This window comes from Trachemys scripta, chromosome 9, assembly GCF_013100865.1.
Source record: "Trachemys scripta elegans isolate TJP31775 chromosome 9, CAS_Tse_1.0, whole genome shotgun sequence".
Classification (NCBI taxonomy): domain Eukaryota; kingdom Metazoa; phylum Chordata; order Testudines; family Emydidae; genus Trachemys; species Trachemys scripta.
In genome coordinates this window covers 54,489,463-54,515,914 of record NC_048306.1, presented here as the reverse complement: position 1 = coordinate 54,515,914, position 26,452 = coordinate 54,489,463, and the positions used below count along the sequence as shown (strand labels likewise).

The following is a 26,452-nucleotide window of genomic DNA, read 5'->3' as shown; positions in this document are numbered from 1 at the left end:
ACAGAGACCCGTTGGATCAGGTAGTCACGATCCCAAACCAGGTGCTCAGCTCGCTACGCTGGTGGCTCGATCGCCAACAGGTATGCGAAGGGATCCCCTTCGCTGCCCCACAGCCCACTCTGACGTTGGTAACAGATGCATCGGACCTGGGTTGGGGGGCGCACCTGGGGGAACTGCGGACCCAAGGGCTGTGGTCCAGAGAAGACAAGCTGCTTCACATCAATCTGAAGGAGCTAAGAGCGGTTCGCCTCGCCTGTCAGACCTTCCGCGCCTCCATAAAAGGTCACAGCGTGGCAGTCCTGACGGACAACACTACCGCCATGTTCTATATAAACAAGCAGGGCGGGTCCCGGTCTTCTCCCCTCTGTCACGAGGCACTCCAATTATGGAACTTCTGTATAGCCCATACACCTCATCGCGACGTATCTTCCGGGGATTCAAAACGGCTTAGCAGACCGCCTCAGCCGATCCTACCGAATGCACGAATGGACGTTGAGGCGAGACGTCCTGCATTCGATCTTCCGGAGGTGGGGCTTTCCCCGGGTGGATCTATTCGCCACCAGGGACAACAGCCAATGCCCTCAGTTCTGCTCGTTCCAGAACCTCAGCCGGGGATCATTAGCAGATGCTTTCATGATCCCATGGGGAGGGAGCCTAAGATACGTCTTCCCTCCATTCCCACTCATACACAAGGTTCTCCTCAAGACCCGCAGGGACAGGGCGACGATCATACTTATTGCCCCGGCCTGGCCACGCCAGCATTGGTTCACGTCCCTGCTGGAACTGTCCATAGCCGATCCAATCACCCTCCCCCTCCATCGCGACCTAGTCACGCAAGACAAAGGTCGCCTACTCCACCCGAACCTCTCTTCGCTACATCTCACGGCATGGTATCTCTCTGGCTGAATGATGCAGAGCACAGATGCTCTCACCAAGTTCAGCAAATCCTCCTTAATAGTAGGAAGCCCTCTACAAGAGCGACCTACCTGGCAAATGGAAAAGGTTCTCCCACTGGTGTGAGCCTCAACGCATACAGCCTTTACAAGCCTCAATTCCGTCGATCTTGGACTACCTACTGCACCTCAAGAATCAAGGGCTTGCGCCCGCCTCAATTAGAGTTCACTTAGCCGCTATTTCGGCTTTCCATCCGGGAGAGTTGGGAGTGTCAGTGTTCTCCAACCCCACAGTGGCCCGATTCCTCAAGGGGCTGGAAAGGGTGTTTCCCTACTCGCGCCCGCCTGTTCCGGCGTGGAGCCTGAACCTAGTCCTAACAAGACTCATGAGTCCTCCCTTTGAGCCCCTAGCCACTTGCTCCCTCATGCACCTCTCGTGGAAGGTGGCGTTTCTCGTGGCCATCACGTCGGCCAGAAGGGTATCGGAATTGAGGGCCCTCTCTTCGGAACCACCCTATACAGTGTTCCATAAAGATAAGGTGCAACTGAGGCCGCACCCCAAATTCCTCCCAAAAGTGGTATCACAGTTTCACATGGGGCAAGACATTTACCTACCGGTGTTTTTTCCTAAACCCCATACGGACCCTCACCACCGCAGCCTACATACCCTGGATGTCCGAAGGGCGTTGGCATTTTACCTGGAACGGACCAGGTCGTTCCGCAGAACACCCCAGCTGTTCATTGCTATTGCGGAACGAATGAAAGGCTTGCCTATCTCGACACAGCGCTTGCCGGCATGGATTGTGCATTGTATACGCACTTGTTCTGAGCTCGCCAATGTTCCGGTCCCGGAGATCCGGGCCCATTCGACTAGAGCCCAAGCGTCCTCAACGGCATACTTGGCGCAGGTCCCTATCCAGGAGATCTGTAAGGCAGCCACCTGGTCGTCCGTACATACGTTCACAGCCCACTACGCGATCCATCATCAGACCAGAGAGGACGCGATGGTCGGTCGGGCTGTGCTACAGTCAGTTGTACCTTGACTCCTACCCACCTCCAATGGTAAGCTTGGGAATCACCTAATATGTAATGGACGTGAACAATCACTCGAAGAAGAAAGAACGGTTACTTACCTTCTGTAACTGTTGTTCTTCGAGATGTGTTGTTCACGTCCATTACACTTCCCACCCTCCTTCCCCTCTGTCGGAGTCTCCGGCAAGAAGGAACCGGAGGGGTCGGGTCGGCTGGGATATATATACCCTGGAACGGGGCGCCGCTCTGGCGGGAAGGAGGGGGCCCCGCCGGCCCGACGGGAGCCACTAAGGGAAAAAGTTTCCGACGTCCGTGCACGCGGCGCGCGCACACCTAATGTGTAATGGACGTGAACAACACATCTCGAAGAACAACAGTTACAGAAGATAAGTAACCGTTCTTTCTTTCCCTCTTACCACACACCCAGAGTCCTGCTGGGGGTTCGGGTACCCCAGAACAGTGGGTCTTGGTATTAACATCCCATTGGGTATTGGGTATTGTAAGAGACTCTTCAATACTGAGTATTGTAGTCAGAACCTTTCTTCCAGCTGTTCCTGTGTCATGGTTTGCTGTGACTTGTTTAAATATAAAAGTTAAACTGTTTTGTAGTAAAATAAACAGTTATTGCATATTGCTATCTATTACTCTTCATACTCACAATGTATATATTTTAATTTTAACTCAGGTTACTATCAATAACCAGGAGCTTTGGGAGGAAATGCTGGGTTTCAAAGGACTGATAGGTAAGGACTGAGCAAACATTTCAGATAACTTGTATTTAATTTCAAAACAAACATCCCCCTGCACTCAGGACCAGCAAAGTATGGAAATGAAGGTGTGCCACTTTCCTTGTAAGGCAGGGGGTGGGAAACAAACAGAGTGATATAAAATGAACATGGTTGAGATATCTTTGGATCATCCTGGTCCCCTTGCCCATGGAGGACTGGTAGCTGCTGTAGATATTCAGTTGCTTTGTCCTGCCAGAAATGACTTTACGACTTTGCTTGAGATTCTGCTCCACAATCTACTAGACATAATTTTTGAGGCTCCTTCATGATACTCCACCTGAAATTTCTCTTGCTCAGGTTAATCTAACAACTCCTATCTATACCCCTTTCAATCTGTCAGGGAGAATCCTGCCCCAGGAATTGACTCTAGTTAGAGAGATGACTCTAGGCAGAGGTTACACTCTCCTGCTGTTTGCAACAGCTTTCCCCAAACTGGCAGTAATACAAACATTTCTGCAAAGATTCCTGTCATAACACTGTCATCAACTTAAGCCTGCAATGACTGAGACCGTCAGTGCTTCAGCTTTGAACCAGTATCACTTGTAGGTGCCTAACCTCCTCAGAGTTAGCCTGAGTAGCGGCTAGCCCAAAGGATGCATATGTAGGAGAGTTCATTCCTTATCGGTAACTTGAGAAAGTGGCACCAGTTAACTTAACTTAAATAATTAAATAAAATAACAAATAATTTTTTAAACCAATTTTAGTGAAATTGGTGCAAAAGGCTGGATAGACACTCGTATTTTGGTTTAAGAGGCTTGCTCGGATTAATTTAAATCTGTTACTAATTGGCATAAGCTGGTGGTCCTACCTTTTCAGTCCTGTGGGCTGGATGCTAGTTTGGGGGCACCTCTGTGGCCACATACAGAATTGTATGCTCTACAAAATGGAGTCCTCCATTTGGCATGACTTCACACATACATTGTATGTGAGGTCATGCTGCATAGAGGATTCCATTTTGCTCTACAAAGTGGCATCCTCCATGCAGAGTGGCCTTGCATGTAGGATGCTATTTTGTAGAGCAGGTCTGCTGGAGGACAGAGACACGTTTGGGGTCCAGATGGTATTGTTCTGCAGGCTGGATCCAGTCCATGGGTCACCACTTGGACCACCTCAGTGTGTGCATATGTAATCCACACACCTCCTGGGTGTGGTGTTCTGTCCCATCTAGTGGGGGATAGGGGAGAGAAGAGAGAGAGAGAACACAAAAACAAAATAAAAAGAGTGCGCTCTACAGCCTTAGCTAACAGCCAATTGGCTTTTAGCTCATGCAGTAGAGGCTGGTGCACTAAGCTCCAGAGGTCCCAGGTTCAATTCTGCCCACCAACCCCCAGGGTCTATTAGCACTACACATACATACCCTTTTGCACTGGCTTAACTAAATTCATTTAAAATCGTACCTTTCATTAAACCAATGCAACTTGCTTTTCTAGAGCAGGCCTTAGTTTTACCAGCCTAGCTGATGTAGTTTCAGCATGGGAATTGCACCCCTTTCGCTGGAATGCAGTGCTGTGGCAGGACAGCACAGAGTCTGAATGTCAAAGGGGAGAAAACACTCAGCTTCCTCCACTGAGATTCAGTGAGCAGGTGTATATATTTGGGAATGTAAGAGTGACCTATAGAGTCTGGCTCCAGGCCCATCTGCTGCCTCAGGTTCCCCTCACCTGCAGCATGGATTGGTTGCTGAGATGATTTAACTCCTGGGCCATGCCCCAAAAAGTCTGCCCCTTTCAGGGTACCAAAGTCCAGGCAAACACAATACAGAAGAGTCTTCCACCCCAGTCATTGGCTGGTCACATCCCTTCCTTCCTGAGGGTCTGTCTTCTCTTCCACCCCTGCCCTCCCCCTGGGCTCTGCGTCTCTCAATCTTCCCCTGGCCGGTAGGGGTCACTGCAGCACTTCATTAAATGGTAGTATAAACAGCCATTCAGTCCTCCCCTTACTAGCAGGAGTTGCTGCACCCCTTTACAGGGTGACAGCATAGGGGGAATCCAGATCCACTTTCTACTATAGGTTCTCATCCTGGGAACCCTAAACAACTGGGCTTTCTGCCCCTTTGTAGCCTCAACTACCCCATTGCTCCTTCCTAACCCCTCTTCCTGTACTCCCAGCCCTTCCGTATATCATCCTGCTCTTCTATAGACCTCTGACTCCCACAGCTGTTCTCCCTGGAGTCCCTCTCTGACTGAACCACAAGTGCTCTCATTTCCCCATCAGGGCTGCTCTTAACTACATGTTCACCTTGTTATATGACTTTGCCCATTTCCTTGACCTGGGGGATAGCTATGCCCATAACAGGTGCAGCTGAGCCCCAGCCCCCTTAAAGGGTCAGAACACCCTCTAACAATGAGTAATGTCCAGAGTAGGTGCTGCCCTCTCTTATCAGAAGTGCTAATTATAGGGAAGGACACTGGTTTTCTCTTATTTAAATGGACAAATTATTTCTAGTGATGTTTTAACCTTCTTGGTCCCAGGATATTAGAGAGATAAGGCGGGTGAGGTAATTTCTTTTATTGAACCAGAAATTGGTCCAATACAAACTATTACCTCACCTACCTTGTCTTGCTAAATTATTTCTATTGATTTCAGCCAGACCCTGTTGTAAAAGATAAAAACAAGGTGGGAGAGATAAGGTTGATTTCCTGCATTTCTGAGGGCTTGGTGTTTCAACTTTAATGTTGTCCAAGAGCTGTTTTTTCTTACAGAATCTGTATGTGTTGAGTCAACATGCACGTGTGTGTGTGAAGATTAATAATGTTCTGAAAGTGCTGCTGTCATACACAAGATTTTTCAGAGGCCAAATTGCACAGCATTAATAGAGCAAACAAACAGAGCTCTTTGGTGTACACATCCCTTTTGCAAAACCTTTTTAAGAAACAGGAACAAACCAAATAATTAAAGTTTGCCTGTCAGCTCAACTTTCATCAGTTTACCAACTCCTGGCCGTAATCTGACTTGTATCTTTTTAGGTACCATGCTTGTTCTTCCCATGCCACCACTCTTCCCTACTTTCCAGTGTTTCTGTTTTTGCCTTATGAAGAGACAATATTTGAGCCTACAACAAGCAGCCTTTTATAATAATTTATCTGGGTGTGGACCACCTAACCCACACGTCTAGACTGAAAGTGAATTGTGGGATTTTGCTTCCTGGCTATCTGCATTTGGAAATTTCCCCCTTTCACTGCACAAGTGACCCTGCATAATCTGAAATTAGTACAATCAAAATGGAGTGAAAAGCTGCACTGACCAAGTTATTTGTATGTGCTTGGCCTCAGAATTTCTGAACTGTCCCCATCCTGTCATTGCGTAACCCTACTGACACACCTTCTCCTCTGTGCAGTTGTTGATGTGTATCAATGCTGGTGTGGTCCATGCAGAACAGTCGTGAACCTTTTCAGAAAAATAAGGAATGAGCTTGGTGATGACCTCCTGCATTTTGCCGTGGTAAGATGTAATCCAGAATAGTGTCTGCTTCAAATGTACCAAACCACCCACAGAATCAACAGACAAGGAAATGCTGAAGCCACTTGTCCTTGCACTAGGCAGCAAATGTGTGCACAATACAGGAGTTCTTATGCATACGTGTAGTCCCACTGACTTCCTGGGCCTAGTTATGAGAGGATGGGGAAGCTTACATGGATACAAATTGCAGGGATGTATCCCAGATTGAACAGTGGGAGAGACTACATTTTAATATAACTTAAGAAACAGTACTCAATAATATAACATTGTTGCCCTGTCTTCCCTCTCACAAACTGTATGCTGTAGGAATACTACATTTGCAAAGTGAAGCACTCATAAGTTGAGAAATGCTGAAGTTAAGGATGTCTGGGCAACCTTAACTCAGCCTCTTGTGGGTATGCATTCCAATGACTCTCTAATTACATTCCAAATATAAAATCTTCCTTTTAGAAGTTAGTTAAGGTTGCTAAATGGCAACAAGGTATGTGCCTATCATATCACTTATAAACTCAGGCAGTTAAGAACAAGGACATGAATAAGTCAGAACCTCAAACCTTACACTGCACAAACACTTTTTCTTATCACGCATAAAGAAATGGATAATTCATCTCAACACATCTTCAATTCTGACTAATAGGCTTTTGGTTTTATGTATTTTATCATATTTGGAAGTATAAGTAATGCTAATCAACATGGTCTTATTCATTCCTAATCAATCACATTTGGTATTGTTCTTTGATGACAAGTTTGACTCACCAAGGTAACTGTGGTGATATAATATACCTGTATTTAGACTTCTGTAAACATTTGACTTATTCTGATTAACAACCTAACACTATAAAGAATCAATATGGTGCATATTAAATAGCTCAGCTGGCTGAATAGCTCTCAAAACATGATTGCTATTAGGGAATCAGTAATGAGTGGGGGTGTTTCCAGTGGGGTCCCATAGAGAGTGGGATCAAAAATCAGATATGCCAATAATCCCTCATGTGCCTATGTGTGGCTGTGCCTTCCTTTCAGTCATTAAAACATTTAAAAGTTATTTAAAAATGCAAGTAAGCTAATTTGGAGGCTGGATGTACATCTTATAGGGGATAATTTAAAAAATGGTGCTTAGCACCTTTATTAAAGAAGGATGTTGTTTGCACAGTGAATAAATTGGTAGTGACATTTAAAATAAGATCTTAATACACCTCTACCTTGATATAACGCTGTCCTCGGAAGCCAAAAAATCTTACCGCGTTATAGGTGAAACCGCGTTATATTGAACTTGCTTTGATCCACCGGAGTGCACAGCCCCGTCCCCCTGGAGCACTGCTTTACCGCGTTATATCCAAATTCGTGTTATATCGGGTCACGTTATATTGAGGTAGCGGTGTATAAGCAATGTGTATATCTAAAAACATATTTTAAAAGCTTTTCCAAACCCGCACATTAATAGGGCAAAAATATTTCTCAACCCTTTTTGAAATGTTTACTTTTCTACAATGTAAAATTTTGATATAACCAATTTGATATTGTGTTTTATTTAGGCTGAAGTAGATTCCATTGATGCTCTAGAGAACTACAGGGGAAAATGTGAACCTACCTTTCTGTTTTATGCAGTAAGTTAGAATATTTTAAAATTGTAAACAATAATAAACCTTACCAGTTGAAATAATCATTTTCTTCCAAAGATGCCTTGTTTGCGTTTTTGATCTCCAGCTCCTGGATATATATTCCACCTCTTTCATTCACTTCGCTAATCAGTTTGGTGCCAAAATCCTGTCCTGAATGCAACCTGATTTATCTATCCCAAATGCTGCCATGCATGATAGTCGTTTTATTTTCTGTGTATCTGTCTAGGTATTTATAATGTACCCACCATCTGGACACAATAGCATCATATCCAATCAGTTATTATCTTTTGAACACTCTGTCCTAAGTTGCTTTCCAGAGCAGCTGTAAATAATCCAATTACAACATTGTTATTTTATTAATAAATAACTGAACAAGAGAGACGTTAAGATATACTGTATAGGTGAGGGGAAATAAATGTGTAATGGAATTTTGAAATGCGATGAAGAGCTGATGGGATCAGGACCAAGGTCCAGCTAAGCTGGTGTCATTTCTCCACCATTGTCCAGGATGAGCTGCATCAGAGGGAGGTGTTAGAATGCTCCTAATGGCAGTTATAGAATAACCTGCCCATAAGGCAAGTTTCTTCCTAGCCCCCATCAGTCAGGGTTGACTCTTGCCCTGAAGCATGAAGGTGTGTATCCCTTCTTTAAAAGGACAAAATCACCCTCATTAATGTAACAGTGGATGGTCTCACTCTCCATCTGAATGTCCTTTCTGAATCCTGAACTCCATGATATCCTGTGCAATGAGCCCCACAGGCCACTTATTAAAACCCCATATAGTTGAGAACCAGGGCTTTGTCTTTAAATCACTTCAGGTCTCCCCTTGTCTGTGCCCAGTGAGAGAGTAACTTGTCTAGTCACTCATGGCCTTCCATCCATTACTATGTGAAATGGTTCAAGCTGCTCCCATAGAACATGCTGCTTCCCTCCTCTTTAGTTCATTCACAGATGGCAAGAACCCTCCCGTAGAGCATCTTGCTGACCTGTACCTACAGCCGTGCTGAGGGGCCAGGGCAGCACTGTTTGTGCTCAGGCCATAACTGAAGATAGACAATGGGAGTGAGGAACCAGAGTTGCAGGAGCCCTTTGTCACCTGCCAATAGGCAATGCATGTCTCAATTATATCATGAGAGTGTGTGCTCACTGGCTATTGACATGTATCTAAAAGGTGTCATTTGAGCAGTGTTAGCACCTCTCTTCTATCTCCCTAGTGCTGGACAGTCCGAGTAGCTGAGGTCAAATGAGTGGAGATGGGCACTTGGAAATCTTGTGCAGATGATGGAGTATGGTGTTGTATACATAGCATGTATACAGAACAGAACTTTTCCCTATTTCCACAGGCTGAATGGCTCACCCTGAGGGAATATGGATGCTGCCCTCATTTCCTGGCACTGTAGGAAAGAGGGCTCTCTGGCAGAACACCTGCCTGGCCTGGAGCTGAGTAAGCTTTGTCCCTGGGGAGTGGGGGTGGTACTCAGGACCTCCCAATCATCCCCAAAGGGAAGACAGCTGACTGTGATCTGCCACAACGTAGATTAATTTAAAGCAAAATAATTTAAATCACTTATTTAAATAATTATTTGAATCCACAAGCAGGAAACTTTGATTTTAATAATCAATTTTAATTGTGGTTTACATTTGTACTTTTTAGTTATTTTCCTAGAGAAAGGTTGATTCTCTTTGACTGGTGACAATTCAAACATGTTGATTTGCAACAAAATATAGTCTTTACACTAAGTTTGGTACTTCTTTTTGCTAGCCAGGATGATACACAGTATCTATACACATTATTTAAACAATTATATAACTTAATTTACATTTATTCAGCCTCTTAATTTTCCCATTTTTATTATCTTAAACAATTGTGAATGATACATTTCTTATTTATTATATGATGATTAATTTTTTACTTGTGATTTGTGTCAAGCTCTATTTGGATGGAAATTCAGATTCAGTTATAAATGGACTCAGACAGCATTAAAGGTTTTGTTATTAAATAAAGCTACCTTAAAAGTGCTGAATACATAAGAAAAAGTTTATCAAAACACGTTCTTCCTGTAAAACTGAATTATTAAAGGAAGTATTATCTATACTTAACTGAACTGATTGTTTCTGGTCATCATGTCCTTCAAGATTTTAGAAATAGTAGATCTCATCCTCACACCCTAGTTTATATTTATAGATTGGGGGGAAAAAACAAGCTTTAATGCTTTTTCAATTCCTGTTTGGTTTCTTAACTTTCAACTGAACTAGATGCATAAATTGAAAAGAAGAAAGCATACTCTCTTCACCTACAGAAGAGGATAATGCTGTCAAAAGTTAGTTTGGCACTTCATCAAACTCTGGTTCCAGGTGTCTAGTCAGTGTCTTCCAGTTTTGTGTTTTGATTTTCTTTAAAATTTGGCAGTAAACATGTACTGCTTACTATTATGTTTTGTATTTAATTTAAATGATTTTATTAGAATATAAGAAGTTTAGGCCTTAAGATTAGTTGTCATTTCAATTTTAATTTTAAATAGGTTTATTTAAAAAAAATTGTCTGCATTTAATTTAATGGAAAAGCCAATTTTTTAATTGATTTTTATCCACCCAGGTATGCTAGCAGTGTGCCCCACGGTCTTTTGGAAGAATCCAGGGTCAGAAAGCCCAGGGGAAATGTTACTTTTGCTCTTTACTCAACAAACCTAACGTGATGGAACCCACTGGGCATGTTGTAGTCCAAATCAGCATGTTTACTTACTATATACAACATGTTATAATTAATGGAGATATCCCATCTCCTAGAAGTGGAAGGACCTTGAAAGGTCATTGAGTCCAGCCCCCTGCCTTCACTAGCAGGACCAAGTACTGATTTTGCCCCAAATGGCCCCCTCAAGGATTAAACTCACAACCTTGGGTTTAACAGGCCAATGCTCAAACCACTGAGCTATCCCTCCCCCCAACATGTTGCTTGAGCAGGTTTCTAAACATAGAACACACAACACCACTAGAGGACTCACAAGCTATTTAAAGGGATACTACCTAATTCCTATACACTGTAGCAAGACTCCTTCATACCACGTCTCAGCTCATGGCACAGATGTGTAATAGCTTCATGGTTGAGTCTGACCACTGGGTTACCTGTGCTGTTGTGAGTTCAAGGAAAGTCTTGCAGGGCCCTTACACTTATTAGGGTTGTTACATCATTTCCTCTTGTTCTGGCAGGGCCAGCTTGCACACCCTTCCCCCACATCTGCCTGAGCAAATAGAAATGGATCAGGCTGGAAGCAATGCATCCCCCACCAAGACAAGAAAACATGACTGTATCCCCTCCCCTTAGAGCAGTGTTTCCCAAACTTGGGACGTCACTTGTGTAGGGAAAACCCCTGGCGGGCTGGGCTGGTTTGTTTACCTGCTGCCAGGTAAGCTGGTGCCTGGAGCCGGCCCTACCTGCTGCATCTGCAGGTCCGGCCAATCGCAGCTCCCACTGGCCGCAGTTCGCCGCTCCAGGCCAATGGGGAGCTGCTGGAAGTGGCGGCCAGTATGTCCCTCGGCCCCCACCGCTTCCAGTAGCTCCCATTGTCCTGAAGTGGCGAACCACGGCCAGTGGGAGCCACGATCGGCTGGACCTGCAGACGTGGCAGGTAAATAAACCAGCCCAGCCCGCCAGGGGCTTTCCCTACACAAGCTGCGTCCCAAGTTTGGGAAACACTGCCTTACAGTAATACCTAGTTCCACTCCACGCAGCTGACAAGTTCTAGGTAGCTCCTCCCTGGATGTCAGTGCATCAAGTAATGAGTGGCTTTTTCCTGATTCAGCCTTTCTCCTCTAATATAAATAAATCAATGCTCATGCTTCTAAAAAACTAACTGCTTTCACCTACCACTTCCCATTCAGTTTTGGTGGAGGTATTCTTTGCCAGTAACTAAATTAAACCTGGATTCTGCCATAATTAATACTGTCCTCAAAATAAAAATTTAGTTTAGCATTTCAACTGCTTTAGTGGGACTAATAAAAATAAACATCTTTGTCACCAGTAAGCATATCATCTGATTGATTGCCTTGTAATACCTTTCAGGGAGGAGAATTAGTAGCTGCTGTAAGAGGAGCCAATGCACCACTGTTACAGAAAACGATCCTGGACCAGCTGGAGGCAGAAAGGAAGGTTTTAGAACAAGGAGCAGAACGTGTGGTGGTAATCAGGGGTCTCAATATATAAATCCATGGAGGCATGTTGTCACAAGAAAGGTTCCCTTCCTTCTCATAATGCTGTCTCTGGTAGAGAGCACACACAAGCATTATCTACCTTGGCTGAGGGTATAAAAAGCACACCCCCTCCAACATCCACCAGTTCTCTCACCCTCCAGAAGCTGCCTCTGGAGTTGGGCTCCAACAACAGAATGAGCCTGACGTTTCAAACATGGTCATGATGGGCTTTATTTACCTTTTTGCACATCTGTGATGGCGTGTATAAACTCCACTCAGGCTAAGAAGGGGTTAACTAGCTCTGTTAGCCCCAGCTGATTATACCTGGAGGGTGTGTCAGGCCCAGGGAAGAGTTTAAAGGAAGGAGTTTAGAGGTTTGGGGAACAAGAGACTCAGGAGTAGTCTGGAGGTTAAACTCTGTGGGCAGGGCCTGGCAGAAGGAGAACTGTGCGAAAGCTACAGGAGTAGCGTTAACTCCTGTGGTGAACCTTGAAAAAGAAGAATAACTCTAGGGGGAAGCTTGGGGAGATGCTGCTTTGGAAGAAGAGTGAGACTGGAGATGTGTTGAGTACCAGTATTGTGTTGGGACACTACTTGTTTGGGACATTGATAGCCCGAAAGGGGTGGAACTATCATTTGACCTGGCCATAGGGCCAAGTCACCACCATACCAGACCACTGAAGTCCTAAGAACCCAAGTAGAGTTGTCTAAATGCTGGGTCATGCCACAAGTGGGTGCTCTGGGATGGTGACTGCAGAGATGGGAAGAGGGTTTGCTGAGAGACTGTGAGCTTTAGAAAAAGTTGTACAAATCAGCAAAATTGCAGGAAGAGAGCCAAGAAACCATATATGCAGATGTCACATAGTGGAGGATTAAGGATGGACAGGAGAGGAAAACAAGATAAAATCAGTCAGTGTAAGAAAAGGCACCAAAACCTTGCCCAAAATAGCCCAGACAACTGTGTGGAAGGTGTGGACATGACTGTAAAAACAGATAATAGCCAGCATGTAGGGAAAAGTGCAGAATCTGCTGGAAGTACAAACAGTACAGGCAGAAGAACATGGTAAATACAATGAAGGAATCTAGAGTTGAGACCTTGTATGCTGTTCCCATACAGGAGTTGTCATAGGAGATCCTCAAAGGAGAGGCCTGAGCCAATCCCCTTTGAGGGATTGTGCCGGTGTCACTGTAGACCTAGCTAGCTCCAGCACTAGCCCAGCTGCTCCACCACTTATTAATACTCCCTTTATTTTGGCATATCCCGAGCTGTTTATTTCCCAAGAGCAAGACTCCTGAATGGATGGTATCATTAATGAATGAGAAATAACTCTGCCTGTAACTCTGCTACTCAGAAGATGGCCTCACATGAGACATGCAGAGCAGGAGGTGTGTTTCTCAGGAGGCTACATTCCTTGGGTTTATTGTACTCTTGCCCAGGAAGTTGAGCTTGTGTGCTTGTCTGATCCAGGTTTTGCTTCTTGTCTCCTACTGGTTTTTATTGGCAGCACTTCCTTCTCTCATTATTCCGGAACAAACTGAGAGGTTTGGGCAGCTAGTTCCTTAGTTGCACGCTTTGCACCTACGGAGAACACTGCTCCACAGCCCAGTGACTAAGGCTGGTTATTTCTGAACAGCCTTACCTTGAAAACAGCAAGAAGCAAATGGATCCAGTCCAGCTTTCTGCTGTGGCACATTGAAGTGTTTATGATTGGCACATGTATGGAGTGTGATAGGTCACTAAGTGTGGTGTGAATCCTGCAATCACAGCTCATTCATGTGTTCTCACTGCTAGATTAAGGATGAAGCCCTCTCCAAGGAAGGAGAAGATGCCACCATCGTTCAGGAAGAAGAATAGGAAGACGAGCTGGGAAAGCAATCCTGCCACAATGAGGTAGCACAGTGCTTCCAGCCCCACTCCACTCCCCAGCCCCGCCCCACCCCATTCAGTCCTCAGTCCTGGTCCGCCTTCAGGCCAGATCTTCCCCCAACCCCACCCCGCCCCGCCCCCAGCCCAGGTCTGCCCTCAGCTCCTCCCCCATCCTCAGTTCTGCCCCCACCTCCACCTTCAGCCCAGGCTCCACTGCTGAGGAAGATTTGGCTGCACAGTAATGGAGAGGCAGGGGTGCAATTGGAAAAGTTGGTGTACCACTGCTCTTGTGGGCAGTTATGGACTAGTCTACTTCTAGAGGAAGTGTCTTCCTAACACACGGCCAGGTAGCGCGTGCCCAGTTGCACAGCAGTTTAAGATCCCACTTTACATTTTAATAAATCATATCAAATGTAACTGTAGGTATTCCTATTAGCCCTATAAATCCTCCTTTGAATCCTACCCAGTTCCAGGCCACAAGAACATGCAGCATCAATGAGCTCCACATGCTAACTATGCACCATGTAAAGCCGTATTTCCTTTTAGCAGTATTAAAATTTGCTGTCTCAGTTTCATTGAATATCCCCGTTCTTCTCTAACAAGAGAGGATGAACAAAGCCACCTTCTCTACTTTCTTCATCCTATTCATTACTCTGTAAACCTCTATTGTAGCCCCTCCTATTCGTCTCCTTTCTTAACCAAACAGTCTTTCCATTTTGCCCCCTGTTCCTGCTACATCCTTGTTCAAATGGGTGACCACAATGGCACACAGAATCCAAGTGAGGGTGTACCCGTGAGCTATATCATGACACTAAAATATTCTCTGTATTATTTTCCATTTTTTGAGCATTTAACATGTTTTGACTGCTGCTTGGCATTAAGCAGGGGTCTTCATCAAACTGTTCAGAGCGATGCCCAGGTCTTTTCCATAAGTGGGAACAGGTTATTTACTCTCCAGTGTGCATTACTTTGCATTTGTCAAGATTTAATTTCATCTGCACAGAGCAGTGAGAGCATAAGACACTTTCATTCTACTGCACCTTGTTCATTGATGCAAAGACCAAAATTAATCTTGCACTGTTCGGTTGTACAGATCTGTTTGAACTTGCTATAAGTTGTTTAAATGTTTTCTTCTGCACATTATTATTTTTTTTCTCCTTGGTAGATTAATGTACCCCTAATCTTCTGGGATTGCTTTTTCCATTGTCCTATTGAAGCAGAGGAGGAATTTTAGAGACACCTTTTTGCCCTTTATACATGCTGCATCTACATACTGTGCTGCTTTTGCTCCTCCCTCTGAAGATATTTGCACACAATTAATGTGTTTATGAACTGGCATTAATGAAGAAATTCAGTGTCTGATATTTCTGGCTCTGTTTTTTCTATGGCACACTACACGTTGGGTCAGATCCTACAGCCTGTGTAAGAGCTCTGGAAGGCCTCTGAGGCAGTGGAGCCAGCATGATTCCCTCTTGCCAGGGGAGTCCAGTGCAGGGAGACTATGCTGGTCTCTAAAGTTCCTCAGAGACTTTTCTAGTCTTGACTCCCTCTAAGCAGCATAGTGCTGCCCACCACAGCTCTCTCTCCACACAACTGCACTGTGTGGTTGGGTGGAGTCAACAGTTCTGTGACAAAGTGCACTCCCTGTTCAAAACACCAGTGAAGGTCCATGAGATGTCACTTCCCTCACCTCCCATAGAAACACTATGCAAAGGACTGTTACGCAGCTCAGGATCTGGCCCTTTGTCTTTACTAACTGTAATAGGGCAACCCAAAGGGCCCTATTCACCTAGAGAATTCTTTAAAAAACAAAACCAAAGCTTTTCACTCTGAGTGGCTTCCCTGCTTTGTCCAAGGCTGAGTCCAAGCATAAACCACTTGGGTTTATGATGATGCTATCTGTATTGCAGTAGCACCAGGTGTCCCAGTCATGGACCAGGACCCCCCTGGTACAAACACACATTTGTGGAGTGTCTATACTAGCATTTACAATCCTGTTGGTTAACTCAGGTTAATTAGCAATCCAACTCTAGTCTAGACAAACCCTAAGGTCTCTCTACGCTCATTTGCATCAAAATAACTTTTTGGGTTTTAATTCACACCTTTAGTGATTTCTGTGTAAGTCCGTGTGCTTTTATTATGGAACAAAAGCACTGCAAAAGCACTGGGGGAAAAAATCAAAATCAGGGCACCCTACATGCTGCTGTTTGTGTCCTGGGCAAATGCAGCTCTGTGCTCTCTCATGGACTTTACTTCAGTTCTTGGTTTCCCTTCATCTAACAAATCTCTGGTTATTCTTTATGAATGGAAACACCTAGCATACACCATCAGTAAGTGGCACCATCGCAGGGGTCTAGCACAGGGAAGCAAATGAAGAGCAACAGCGACATTTGGTACAAGGAGGATGAGGACGTGATCTCTCTCTCTCCTAGATTTTGCATCAAAGAAACTTTCTGACATTACTTTGAATGGAGTCAGGTGCCATTTTAGCAGGACCCAATGCAGCCCTGTCCCCTTTCTGCCTTGGAGCCAGGTTTTCAAGAGAGACCAGAACACTGGTTGCCCAAGGGGAGCAGAGGCCTTTTGAAAGTCAGGGACAATGAAAGTACATGTCTGAAATAAACAAAGTGATCAAACCAACAGAGAAAGCTAATTCACAAGAGGATAAGGACAGCATGGCATCTGCACACGAGCAAGGGAGAAAAACTCTATCTGGGGTATAAACTTCAAAGAATATATTTCAAAGGTTCACTGCTCTTTAAAAAGAAGGGGAGAGAACCCCTTAGTTATTCATCATGTAGCGGACTTAGGGAATTCTGAGTCTGTGAATGTTGAGTCCCATGGCCAGAAGGGCTAGAGATACTGGTAGTTTTATGTGAGAAAAGGGATTGTAACTTGCTAGGATAAAGTTGTAGTAGCTAGAAAGTGGGTTTGGTTGGGTTTGGTTTGTAACCAGATGTGTCCCAGATCTCAGATGTATCACTTTAATTTCTGTTCTTTGTTAATAAACTTACTCTTAGTTTTACAATAAATAATTTTAGTGCTGTTTTGTTAAAGTGATATGTGCGTCCAGGATGGTGTGTGCTCTGTTTTTCTGGAGGCAGCAAATTTAATAATTTCTGTAACTGTCCATTGAGAGGGACTGGACACTGAGACATCTCTGGGGAACTGGGGTTCACTGTTACCAGCAAGGCAAGATTTGGACTGGCAGTGTCTCAAGGGGTTTTCTGGTGAGGTGGACAGACTTGTGTGGCAGAGAACTGACACAGTCTACTCTCCAGTAAAGCTAACACTTGCTAAATCAGAGGGATAACACAGTGGTTTACAGTTCTTGGTGTCCTGATCAGAATGACACAATTTGTGTGTCTGACCAATCCCTGCTTCAAGGTGTGGGCACCGCCCATTCCCACTGTGCCATGTGTCTGACTAGCCCAGTGTGCAGGGTGTGGGCACTGCCCATTCTGAGTGCACTGCGTGTCTGACCAAACACTGGCCTGGGGTGTGGGCACCTTCCATTCCTAACGCACTGCGGCTGATCAACCACTATCCTGGGTTGTTGGTACTACCCATTCCCAGAGCAACGTGTGTCTGGCTGGCCGTTAAACTTGTCAGGCAGGGGACTCTTTGGTTTGTGGAAAGATAAGCCAAAGACACCATGGCCTGTTGTGCAGTATATTTTGTGCCTGCAGTGCAGCCAGCTACATCAGCTAGGAACCCGCTATTTCCAGCAGGGAAATATTGGCCTGGGATGGATCCATACTAGCTGCCAGTCTGGACCCTCTGTCAGATTTTGTTTTCCTTTGGTCCGCTCAAACTGCCAGAAGACTGGGTCATGGGTGGTCTGACTTAGTGGGCAAAGCAGCAGCCAGGCCTAGTAGGTGGAGCAGGGCCAAATTAACCTTTTGTGGGCCTGGCGCCAAACATATTTGTGGGCCCCCATGGAGGCAATGGAGCATGGAGGTCAGTCCCTGGAGCAAGGGGCCAGCCAAAGGCAATGGGGCATGGCATGGCATGGCAGGGGCAGCCCTGCTCCACCCAATGCGAGGGCACTATTTACAAACTGGCAGTTGCCAGATGCACAGTGGTCTGCCCAGCCCTGTGCTGCCAGCATGCTCCTTCCCCTCAGGGGGGCCTATGCCACCACACCCCCCCCCTATCATAGAATATCAATGTTGGAAGGAACCTCAGGAGGTCATCTAGTCCAACCCCCTGCTCAAAGCAGGACCCATCCCCAGACAGATTTTTACCCCAGTTCCCTAAATGGCCCCCTCAAGGACTGAACTCACAACCCTGGGTTTAGCAGGCCAATGCTCAAACCACTGAACTATCCCTCCTCCCAGAGGGCCCCCCCCATCCACCCACAAATGTATAGCGCCCTGCACACCAGCATCCCTGCCCTCAGCCCTACCACAACTGCCCAGCACCCCCCCACAGAACCCTCACTACCTAGTGCCCCAACACACACAGATCCTCTTCGCCCCTTCACAGCCCAGCACCTCCCCGCACCATACTCCCCACAGACCTACTTCCCCAAGCCCTGCCTCCCAGCTGCACTCACCAGCCCTGCTGGGAGGCGACTGTGTCTGCCGGGCTGAGCCAGCAGCGCAGCCAGGGTTGGTCCCAGTGCCGGGAATTGCTCCGGCCCCTCAGGAGTGGCGCAATCAGCTAGGCCAGGGCCTGCCCCGACCGGACTCCCTCAAGATCCACTTGCCTGGAAGGGCCCAGCCAAGCCCTCCACACTGCCCCCCTCCCACTCTCCCAGGCTGAGATTGGCCAGGCTTCTGCACCAGTCCCAGGCGGCTCAGCTCCGGGGAGACAGGTGGGGTGCCACAGGTGGTGGGAAGCAGAGACTGCCCAGAGCTAGAGGTGCACTGGGGTCCAACTAGGGGGCTGAGAGGAGCAGGGATTGGGGCCAGGGAGTGGAGAGGAGCCCTCAGCCAGCTCACAGGCAGGCCGAGAGGAGCAAGAGGTGGGCCGGGGGAGCCAGTGGGGTCTCAAGGCACACTGCAAGCGGAGCAGGCCGGGGCCCCTTCTGAGCATGGGCCCGGCTTTATGGAGCCAACGTAAACCTGGCACTGAGGTGGAGCAAGGGTCAGAACCCGAGTTAAGAGTCTGAATGCTAGAGCCAAGGCAGCATCTGAATCAGGAATTGAAGCCACGGGTCAGAACAAAAGTATCAGAGGGGTAGCCGTGTTAGTCTGAATCTGTAAAAAGCAACAGAGGGTCCTGTGGCACCTTTAAGACTAACAGAAGTATTGGAGCATAAGAACAAAAGTAGGGGTCCAAATACCAGATTCAAGGGCAAAACAGTCAGGAATTAGAAGCTCGGAACAGGGTTATCTGATTCTGAGGCTGGGATAGGCCTGGAGCAGGGCAGGGTCTAGGCTACAGCAGTCCAGAGGAGCATAGGGAGGTATGTATTATTAGGCAGTTAGCAAGCTACTGCTGTGTTTAAGAACAGACCTGTTGGCTTCCTCAGCCAATCAGGACAAGTGGGACAATCTGTCAAGTGGCCTAGCTGGTGCAACCCAGCTGTGCTCGTTAGGCCAGCAGGAGAGCAAGGCATAGTTGTGCAGCGCCTTATTCCTGAGACGCTGGGTGCTGTGCAGGGTCCTGTGCCCCCACACTGGGCGCTTCACCGTGTCTTACCACCCCAAGCCTGCGCAGTGTCCTGCCCCTCCCATGCGCTCGGCGCTGTGTGGTGCTTTCCCCCACGCTGCTTTCTGCGCAGAGGGCTCACCTACTAAGTGCTGGGCAGTGTCCTGTCCCCAACCCCGCCGTGCACTGCACAGTGGGACCCCTCCGCCGCCGGGGGCAGGGCAGGAGAGGCGCGCGACTCGAGTCCCGCAGCGTGGTTAGATCGCAGGCGGCCAGCGGGTCGCAGCTATTGGGGCGGAGGACGGCCACTGGCTGTGGGAATTGGGGGCGGAGCGTGACTGTAAAGGGCGCGGCTCGGGGGCGGGGAGAGGCGCACGAGCGTTGCTGCAGCAACTGCCCTTTGCCCGCAGAAGGGGCGGGGACGCGCATGTGCACTGTGTATCCACTCCGTAACCCGGCTGTAGCCGCTGCCGGGGTCGGTGCTTCACCCGTCACAGCGGCTCGGGGCCTCTTCCCCCCAGTCCTCTCGTGCTGCTGCCGGGGCCACAGGGGCAGCAGCCTACCCAGCGCAGGGCTAGAGTCCGCCGGGCCCCGGGCTCTGCTCATCGCTGTGCTATCTGCCGGCGGGCGTTAGCCAGCGTCCCAGCGCGCCTCTTTGGAAGCGGCTCCTGCGGCCAGCCGGGGCGAGCCTGAGGGAACGAGCCCGGGCGCAGCCGCTGGTCCTTGGCTGGGCGAGGTGGCGGTGCCGGGTGAACTAGAGATGGAGCCTGAGAGCCTCGGCGCGGAGCAGGGCGCCTCTCTCCCGGGGCCCGCCGAGGAGCTGGGGACGCTGCTGGGCCAGGATGCCGCGCTGCAGAAGCTGAGCGGTGAGGAGCTGGACAGGGAGCTGGAGTCCAAAAGTGACCTGGTGAGACTGGGTTTGTGGCCCCCCTGGGGTAACGCTCTCCGTGAGGCGAAGCTTGGGCTCTGGCTGCGGGGAGAGACCTGACTGCGTGGGGGCCCGTGCAGAAGGGAGAGGCAGGAATCTCCGCTCAGGCTGGATGTTTACTTCCACTTACATCTGCTGCTTTTCGTGTCACGTTCACGCCTGTAAAAGGTTTGGGTCTGGTCTAAGCCACACGACTCTTCACAGCTGTTTTATTGACTTGTATGTGCTTCTAGGGTACTACTCTGTGCTTTGGGGTTGGTAATGCCACTGGCGTGTTATCCATAGTGGGCTCAGGATACTTGAGAGAGGTGGGTGGTGGGTGAGGTAATATCTTTGACTGGACATCTTCTGTTGGTGAAAGACCCAAGGTTTCAAACCCCACAGAGTGCTTCTTCAGGTCTGGGAAAGGAACTCAGAGTGTCACAGCTAGATACACTAAACTGAGACTCTGTTCCACTTTGTAAGTGGCTAACACATGTTTCCAGGGACCGCTAAAGGTGAAGTAGTGATTTTACTGCCCAAGACTACTATTGTGCACACTCAGCACTTCCTAGTATTGTGTCTTCACATGTCTTGTGTTACTGAAATGCAAATACACTGATCTGGTGGATTAATGGCTAGGGCACTGAACAGGAGGCCAGGGGTTCAAGTTGTTTTCCCAGCTGTGCTAATAACTAGTTTTGTGAACTTTTGAAGGACACTATGCCTTTCTGTGCCTCAATTTTCTCATCTGAAAATGAGCTGGGGTAGGGTGGGACGGTTCTCTGCAGCTCCCCGGAAGTAGCCTGCAGCTCCTAGGGGGGAAGGGAAGGCCAGGGAAGCTCAGTGCAGTGCCCCTGCCGCGAGTGCTGGCTCTGCAGTCCCTATTGGCTGGGAAGCGCAGCCAATGGGAACTGTGGAGGTGGTGCCTGCAGGCAGGGGCAGTGCACAGGGCCCCCGGTCCCCCTGCCTAAGAGCTGCAGGAACATGTCATCATCTTCTGGGGAGCCCCCCTGAAGTAAGTGCCACCCCACACCCCTGCCCCATCCCTGAGCTCCCTCCCATACCCGAACTGCTACTATTGCTTGCCCAGGGGCTGTCTGGCTTGGACAGCCCTCAGCCAGCCACATGGACGCTGAAGAAGTCACGGAAGTAACGGAATCCAGGACCTCTGCGACAGACACGCAGCCTTAATTATGACTTTAGTATGATTCATTTTAATAATTTTTTTTTCCATTTTAACTTTTAAAATATATTGTTAGTGCTTATAGGTAGGTGGCAATAGAATCCTAGAATATCAGGGTTGGAAGGGACCTCAGGAGGGCATCTAGTCCACCCCCCTGCTCAAAGCAGGACCAATTCCCAACTAAATCATTCCAGCCAGGGCTTTGTCAAGCCTGACTTTAAAAACCTCTAAGGAAGGAGATTCCACCACCTCCCTAGGTAACCCATTCCAGTGCTTCACCACCCTCCTAGTGAAAAAGTTTTTCCCAATATCCAACCTAAATCTCCCCTAGTGCAACTTGAGACCATTACTCCTTATTCTGTCATCTGGTACCACTGAGAACAGTCTAGATCCATCCTCTTTGGAACCCCCTTTATGGTAGTTGAAAGCAGCTAGCAAATCCCCCCTCATTCTTCTCTTCTGCAGACTTAAACAATCCCAGTTCCCTCAGCCTCTTCTCATAAGTCATGTGCTCCAGCCCCCTAATCATTTTTGTTTCCCTGTGCAGGACTCTTCCCAATTTTTCCACATCCTTCTTGTAGTGTGGGGCCCAAAACTGGACACAGTACTCCAGATGAGGCCTCACCAATGTTGAATAGAGGGGAATGATCGCGTCCCTCGATCTACTGGCAATGCCCCTATTTATGCAGCCCAAAATGCCCTTCACCTTCTTGGCAACAAGGGCACACTGTTGACTCATATCCAGCTTCTCGTCCACTGTAACCCCTAGATCCTTTTCTGCAGAACTACTGCCTAGCCATTCGGTCCCTAGTCTGTAGCAATGCATGGGATTCTTCTGTCCTAAGTGCAGGACTCTGCATTTGTCCTTGTTGAACCTCATCAAGTTTCTTTTGGCCCAATCCTCTAATTTGCTAAGGTCCCTCTGTATCCTGTTCCTACCCTCCAGCGTATCTGCCACTCCTCCCAGTTTAGTGTCATCTGCAAACTTGCTGAGAGTGCAGTCCACGGCATCCTCCAGATCATTAATGAAGGTATTGAACAAAACCGGCCCCAGGACCGACCTTTGGGGCACTCCGCTTGATACTGGCTGCCAACTAGACATGGAGCCATTTATCACTGCCCGTTGAGACCGATGATCTAGCCAGCTTTCTATCCACCTTATAGTCCATTCATCCAGCCCATACTTCTTTAACTTGCCGGCAAGAATACTGTGGGAGTCTGTATCAAAAGCTTTGCTAAAGTCAAGGAATAACACATCCACTGTTTTCCCCTCATCCACAGACCCAGTTATCTCCTCATATAAGGCAGTTAGGTTAGTCAGGCATGACTTGCCCTTGGTGAATCCATGCTGATTGTTCCTGATCACTTTCCTCTCCTCTAAGTGCTTCAGGATTGATTCCTTGAGGACCTGCTCCATGATGTTTCCAGGGACTTAGGTGAGGCTGACTGGCCTGTAGTTCCCCGGATCCTCCTCCTTCCCTTTTTTTAAAGATGGGCACTACATTAGCCTTTTTCCAGTCATCCGGGACCTCCCCCGATCGCCATGAATTTTCAAAGATAATGGCTCTGCAATCACATCCGCCAACTCCTTTAGGACCCTTGGATGCAGTGCATCCAGCCCCATGGACTTGTGCTCGTCCAGCTTTTTTAAATAGTCCCGAATCACTTCTTTCTCCACAGAGGGCTGGTCATCTCCTCCCCATGCTGTGCTGCCCAGTGCAGCAGTCTGGGAGCTGACCTTGTTTGTGAAGACAGTGGCAAAAAAAAAGCATTGAGTACATTAGTTTTTTCCACATCCTCTGTCACCAGGTTGCCTCCCTCATTCAGTAAGGGGCCCAGACTTTCCTTGACTTTCTTCTTGTTGCTAACATACCTGAAGAAACCCTTCTTGTTACTCTTCACACTTGGAGTTGCAGCTAGCAAGAGATGTTATTTGGCCTTCCTGATTTCAGTCCTGCATGCCTGAGCACTATTTTTATACTCCTACCTGGTCATTTGTCCAATCTTCCACTTCTTGTAAACTTCTTTTTTTGGCGTTTAAGATCAGCAAGGATTTCACTGTTAAGCCAAGCTGGTCGCCTGCCATATTTACTAGTCTTTCTATACAACGGGATGGTTTGTTCCTGCAACCTCAATAAGGATTCTTTAAAATACAGCCAGCTCTCCTGGACTCCTTTGCCCCTCATGTTATTCTCCCAGGGGATCCTGCCCATCAGTTCCCTGAGGGAGTCAAAGTCTGCTTTTCTGAAGTCCAGGGTCCATATACTGCTGCTCTCCTTTCTTCCTTGTGTCAGGATCCTGAACTCGACCATGTCATGGTCACTGCCTCCCAGGTTCCAATCCATTTTTGCTTCCCCTACTAATTCTTCCTGGTTTGTGAGCAGCAGGTCAAGAAGAGCTCTGCCCCTAGTTGGTTCCTCCAGCACTTGCAGCAGGAAATTGTCCCCTACACTTTCCAAAAATTTCCTGGATTGTCTATGCACCGCTGTATTGCTCTCCCAGCAGATATCAGGGTGATTAAAGTCTCCCATGAGAACCCAGGCTTGTGATCTAGTAACTTCTATTAGTTGCTGGAAGAAAGCCTCATCTATCTCATCCCTCTGGTCTGGTGGTCTATAGCAGACTCCCACCACGACATCACCCTTGTTGCTCACGCTTCTAAACTTAATCCAGAGACTCTTAGGTTTTTCTGCAGTTTCATACCGGAGCTCTGAGCAGTCATACTGCTCTCTTGCATGCAATGCAACTCCCCCACCTTTTCTGCCCTGCCTGTCCTTCTTGAACAGTTTATATCCATCCATGACCGAACTCACATGACTGGAGTTATCCTACCAAGTCTCTGTTGTTCCAATCACATCATAGTTCCTTGACTATGCCAGGACTTCCAGTTCTCCCTGCTTGTTTCCTAGGCTTCTTGCATTGGTGTATAGGCACTTAAGATAACTTGCTGATCGTCCCACTTTCTCAGAGTGAGACAGGAGTCCTCCCCTCTTGCGCTGTCCTGCTCGTGCTTCCTCCCGGTATCCCATTTCCCCACTTACCTCTGGACTTTGGTCTACTTCCCCCAGTGAACCTAGTTTAAAGCCCTCCTCACTAGATTAGCCTGCCTGCTTGCGAAGATGCTCTTCCCTCTCTTCATTAGGTGGAGCCTGTCTCTGCCTAGCACTCCTCCTTCTTGGAACATCGTCCCATGGTCAAAGAATCCAAAGCCTTGTCTCTGACACCACCTGCGTAGCCATTCATTGACTTCCACGATTCGACTCTCTCTACCCAGGCCTTTTCCTTGCACAGGGAGGATGGACGAGAACACCACTTGCACCTCAAACTCCTTTATCCTTCTTCTCAGAGCCATGTAGTCTGCAGTGATCCGCTCAAGGTCATTCTTGGCAGTATCATTGGTGCCCATGTGGAGAAGCAGGAAGGGGTAGCGGTCCGAGGGCTTGATGAGTCTCGACAGTCTCTCCGTCACATCGTGAATCCTAGCTCCTGGCAAGCAGCAGACCTCTCAGTTTTCCCAGTCGGGTCGGCAGATAGATGACTGTCCCCCTGAGGAGGGAGTCACTGACCACCACCAACCGCTTCTTTCTCTTGGGAGCGGTGGTTGTGGAACCCCCTGCCAAAGCTGCCAAACTGGATTGCCAAACTGTTATTAAAAAATAAATGTAAGAAATGTTACAAATGATTTCATTTCAGTGTACAAACCAGTTATCTACAGAGCATAAGCAGTTTACTTTTGTTTAATTACATTAACAGTTGTTAACATTATATGGTCAAGGGGACAGTGTCAACTTGGAAATAACATTTGTCTTAAAACACCATAATTATCAGGAACACTTACAGTAATTAAAGTTTTGAGAGAAATCTCTCTTCAGTGTATTACTTTATCAAATACACAAAAAATATGTATACTCACATTCACTGTTCTGGTGGTAGGCAAAGGGAAAAATGACTAGCTGAAAAGCTCTTTTTAAACATCACCAAGGAAGCAGAAAAAAGTTAAGGATTTAAAATAAATATTAGACCATACTACTCAAAGTTACTGTAAGAAACTGGAATTTCTTGATGAAAAATTGCTGAGGGTAAAAGTTGATTCAAGAGTGTCTGCCATATTCCCACTCCTAGGATTTGCCCCAGACGCTGCTGCTCTTTAGATACCTTCTAGAATAGCTATGCCCAATGTGTAAAATCAGGATAAGTCTTCCACCTGGTCTGTCTTGTCTATTTAGATTTAAACTCTTTGAAGTAGGAACGGTCTCTTAGGGCTTGTCTACATGGTGAAATTTGCTGGCATAACTATATGCCAGTATAACTCCCTATGTGGACATTAATTCTGCAGTGAGCATTCACATGAAGAGTTGTCAGTATAGCAATAGAAATATACTTGTATAACTATAGGGCAGAGGTTCCCAAACTTTTCATATTGCTTACCCCCTTCCAGATCTGCCAGCGTACCCCTGCCCTTCTCATCACTGACACTTTTTGTTCTTCTTAACAGTACCTGTCTTTAGCCATCTGTCCATATTTCACTGTTACATACAGATAGTTACAGCCCAACATATACAACTGAAAAAAACCACCCTGAATAAGTTCTGAGCTCAGTTAGACAGGACAGTTGCTGGGCAACTGAATCCATGCTGTACGATGATTGGAGGTCAAGGCTCTGTATGTCAGCATCTCTGTGTTCTCCTTGGTACATCTTGAAGTAAATTAACTACTGTATTTAATATAACAAATTCCCACAGAGTTTTAAAGCTTCGTCTGATGTCTCAGGTATCACGGTTTGTGAACACCTGCTTTAGTGTGTGAGCAATACCTAACACAACAGGGGCATGATCTAAGTTGGAGCCTCTAGATACAGTAGAATCCCTAGTTTACAAACTAATTAGTTTTCAAGGCGTTAATGAAATAAAAA

At 47.1% G+C, this 26,452-nt stretch overlaps 2 protein-coding genes across 2 annotated transcripts in view; both read left to right on the top strand.

Moving 5' to 3' along the window:
* NME9 (NME/NM23 family member 9) overlaps positions 1-16,888 on the top strand; it is a 46,647-nt gene extending 29,759 nt beyond the window's left edge. The window contains exons 3-8 of the mRNA XM_034782561.1: positions 2,611-2,668; positions 6,051-6,154; positions 7,708-7,779; positions 11,855-11,971; positions 13,775-13,873; positions 15,015-16,888. Coding sequence (XP_034638452.1) covers positions 2,611-2,668; positions 6,051-6,154; positions 7,708-7,779; positions 11,855-11,971; positions 13,775-13,837 — 414 coding nt within the window. The 3' untranslated portion in view covers positions 13,838-13,873; positions 15,015-16,888. The remainder of the gene's footprint in view (positions 1-2,610; positions 2,669-6,050; positions 6,155-7,707; positions 7,780-11,854; positions 11,972-13,774; positions 13,874-15,014) is intronic.
* Positions 16,889-19,895: 3,007 nt separating this feature from the next.
* VPS8 (VPS8 subunit of CORVET complex) overlaps positions 19,896-26,452 on the top strand; it is a 264,970-nt gene continuing 258,413 nt past the window's right edge. The window contains exon 1 of the mRNA XM_034781874.1: positions 19,896-20,354. Within this exon, the coding sequence (XP_034637765.1) occupies positions 20,208-20,354 (147 nt within the window). The 5' untranslated portion in view covers positions 19,896-20,207. The remainder of the gene's footprint in view (positions 20,355-26,452) is intronic.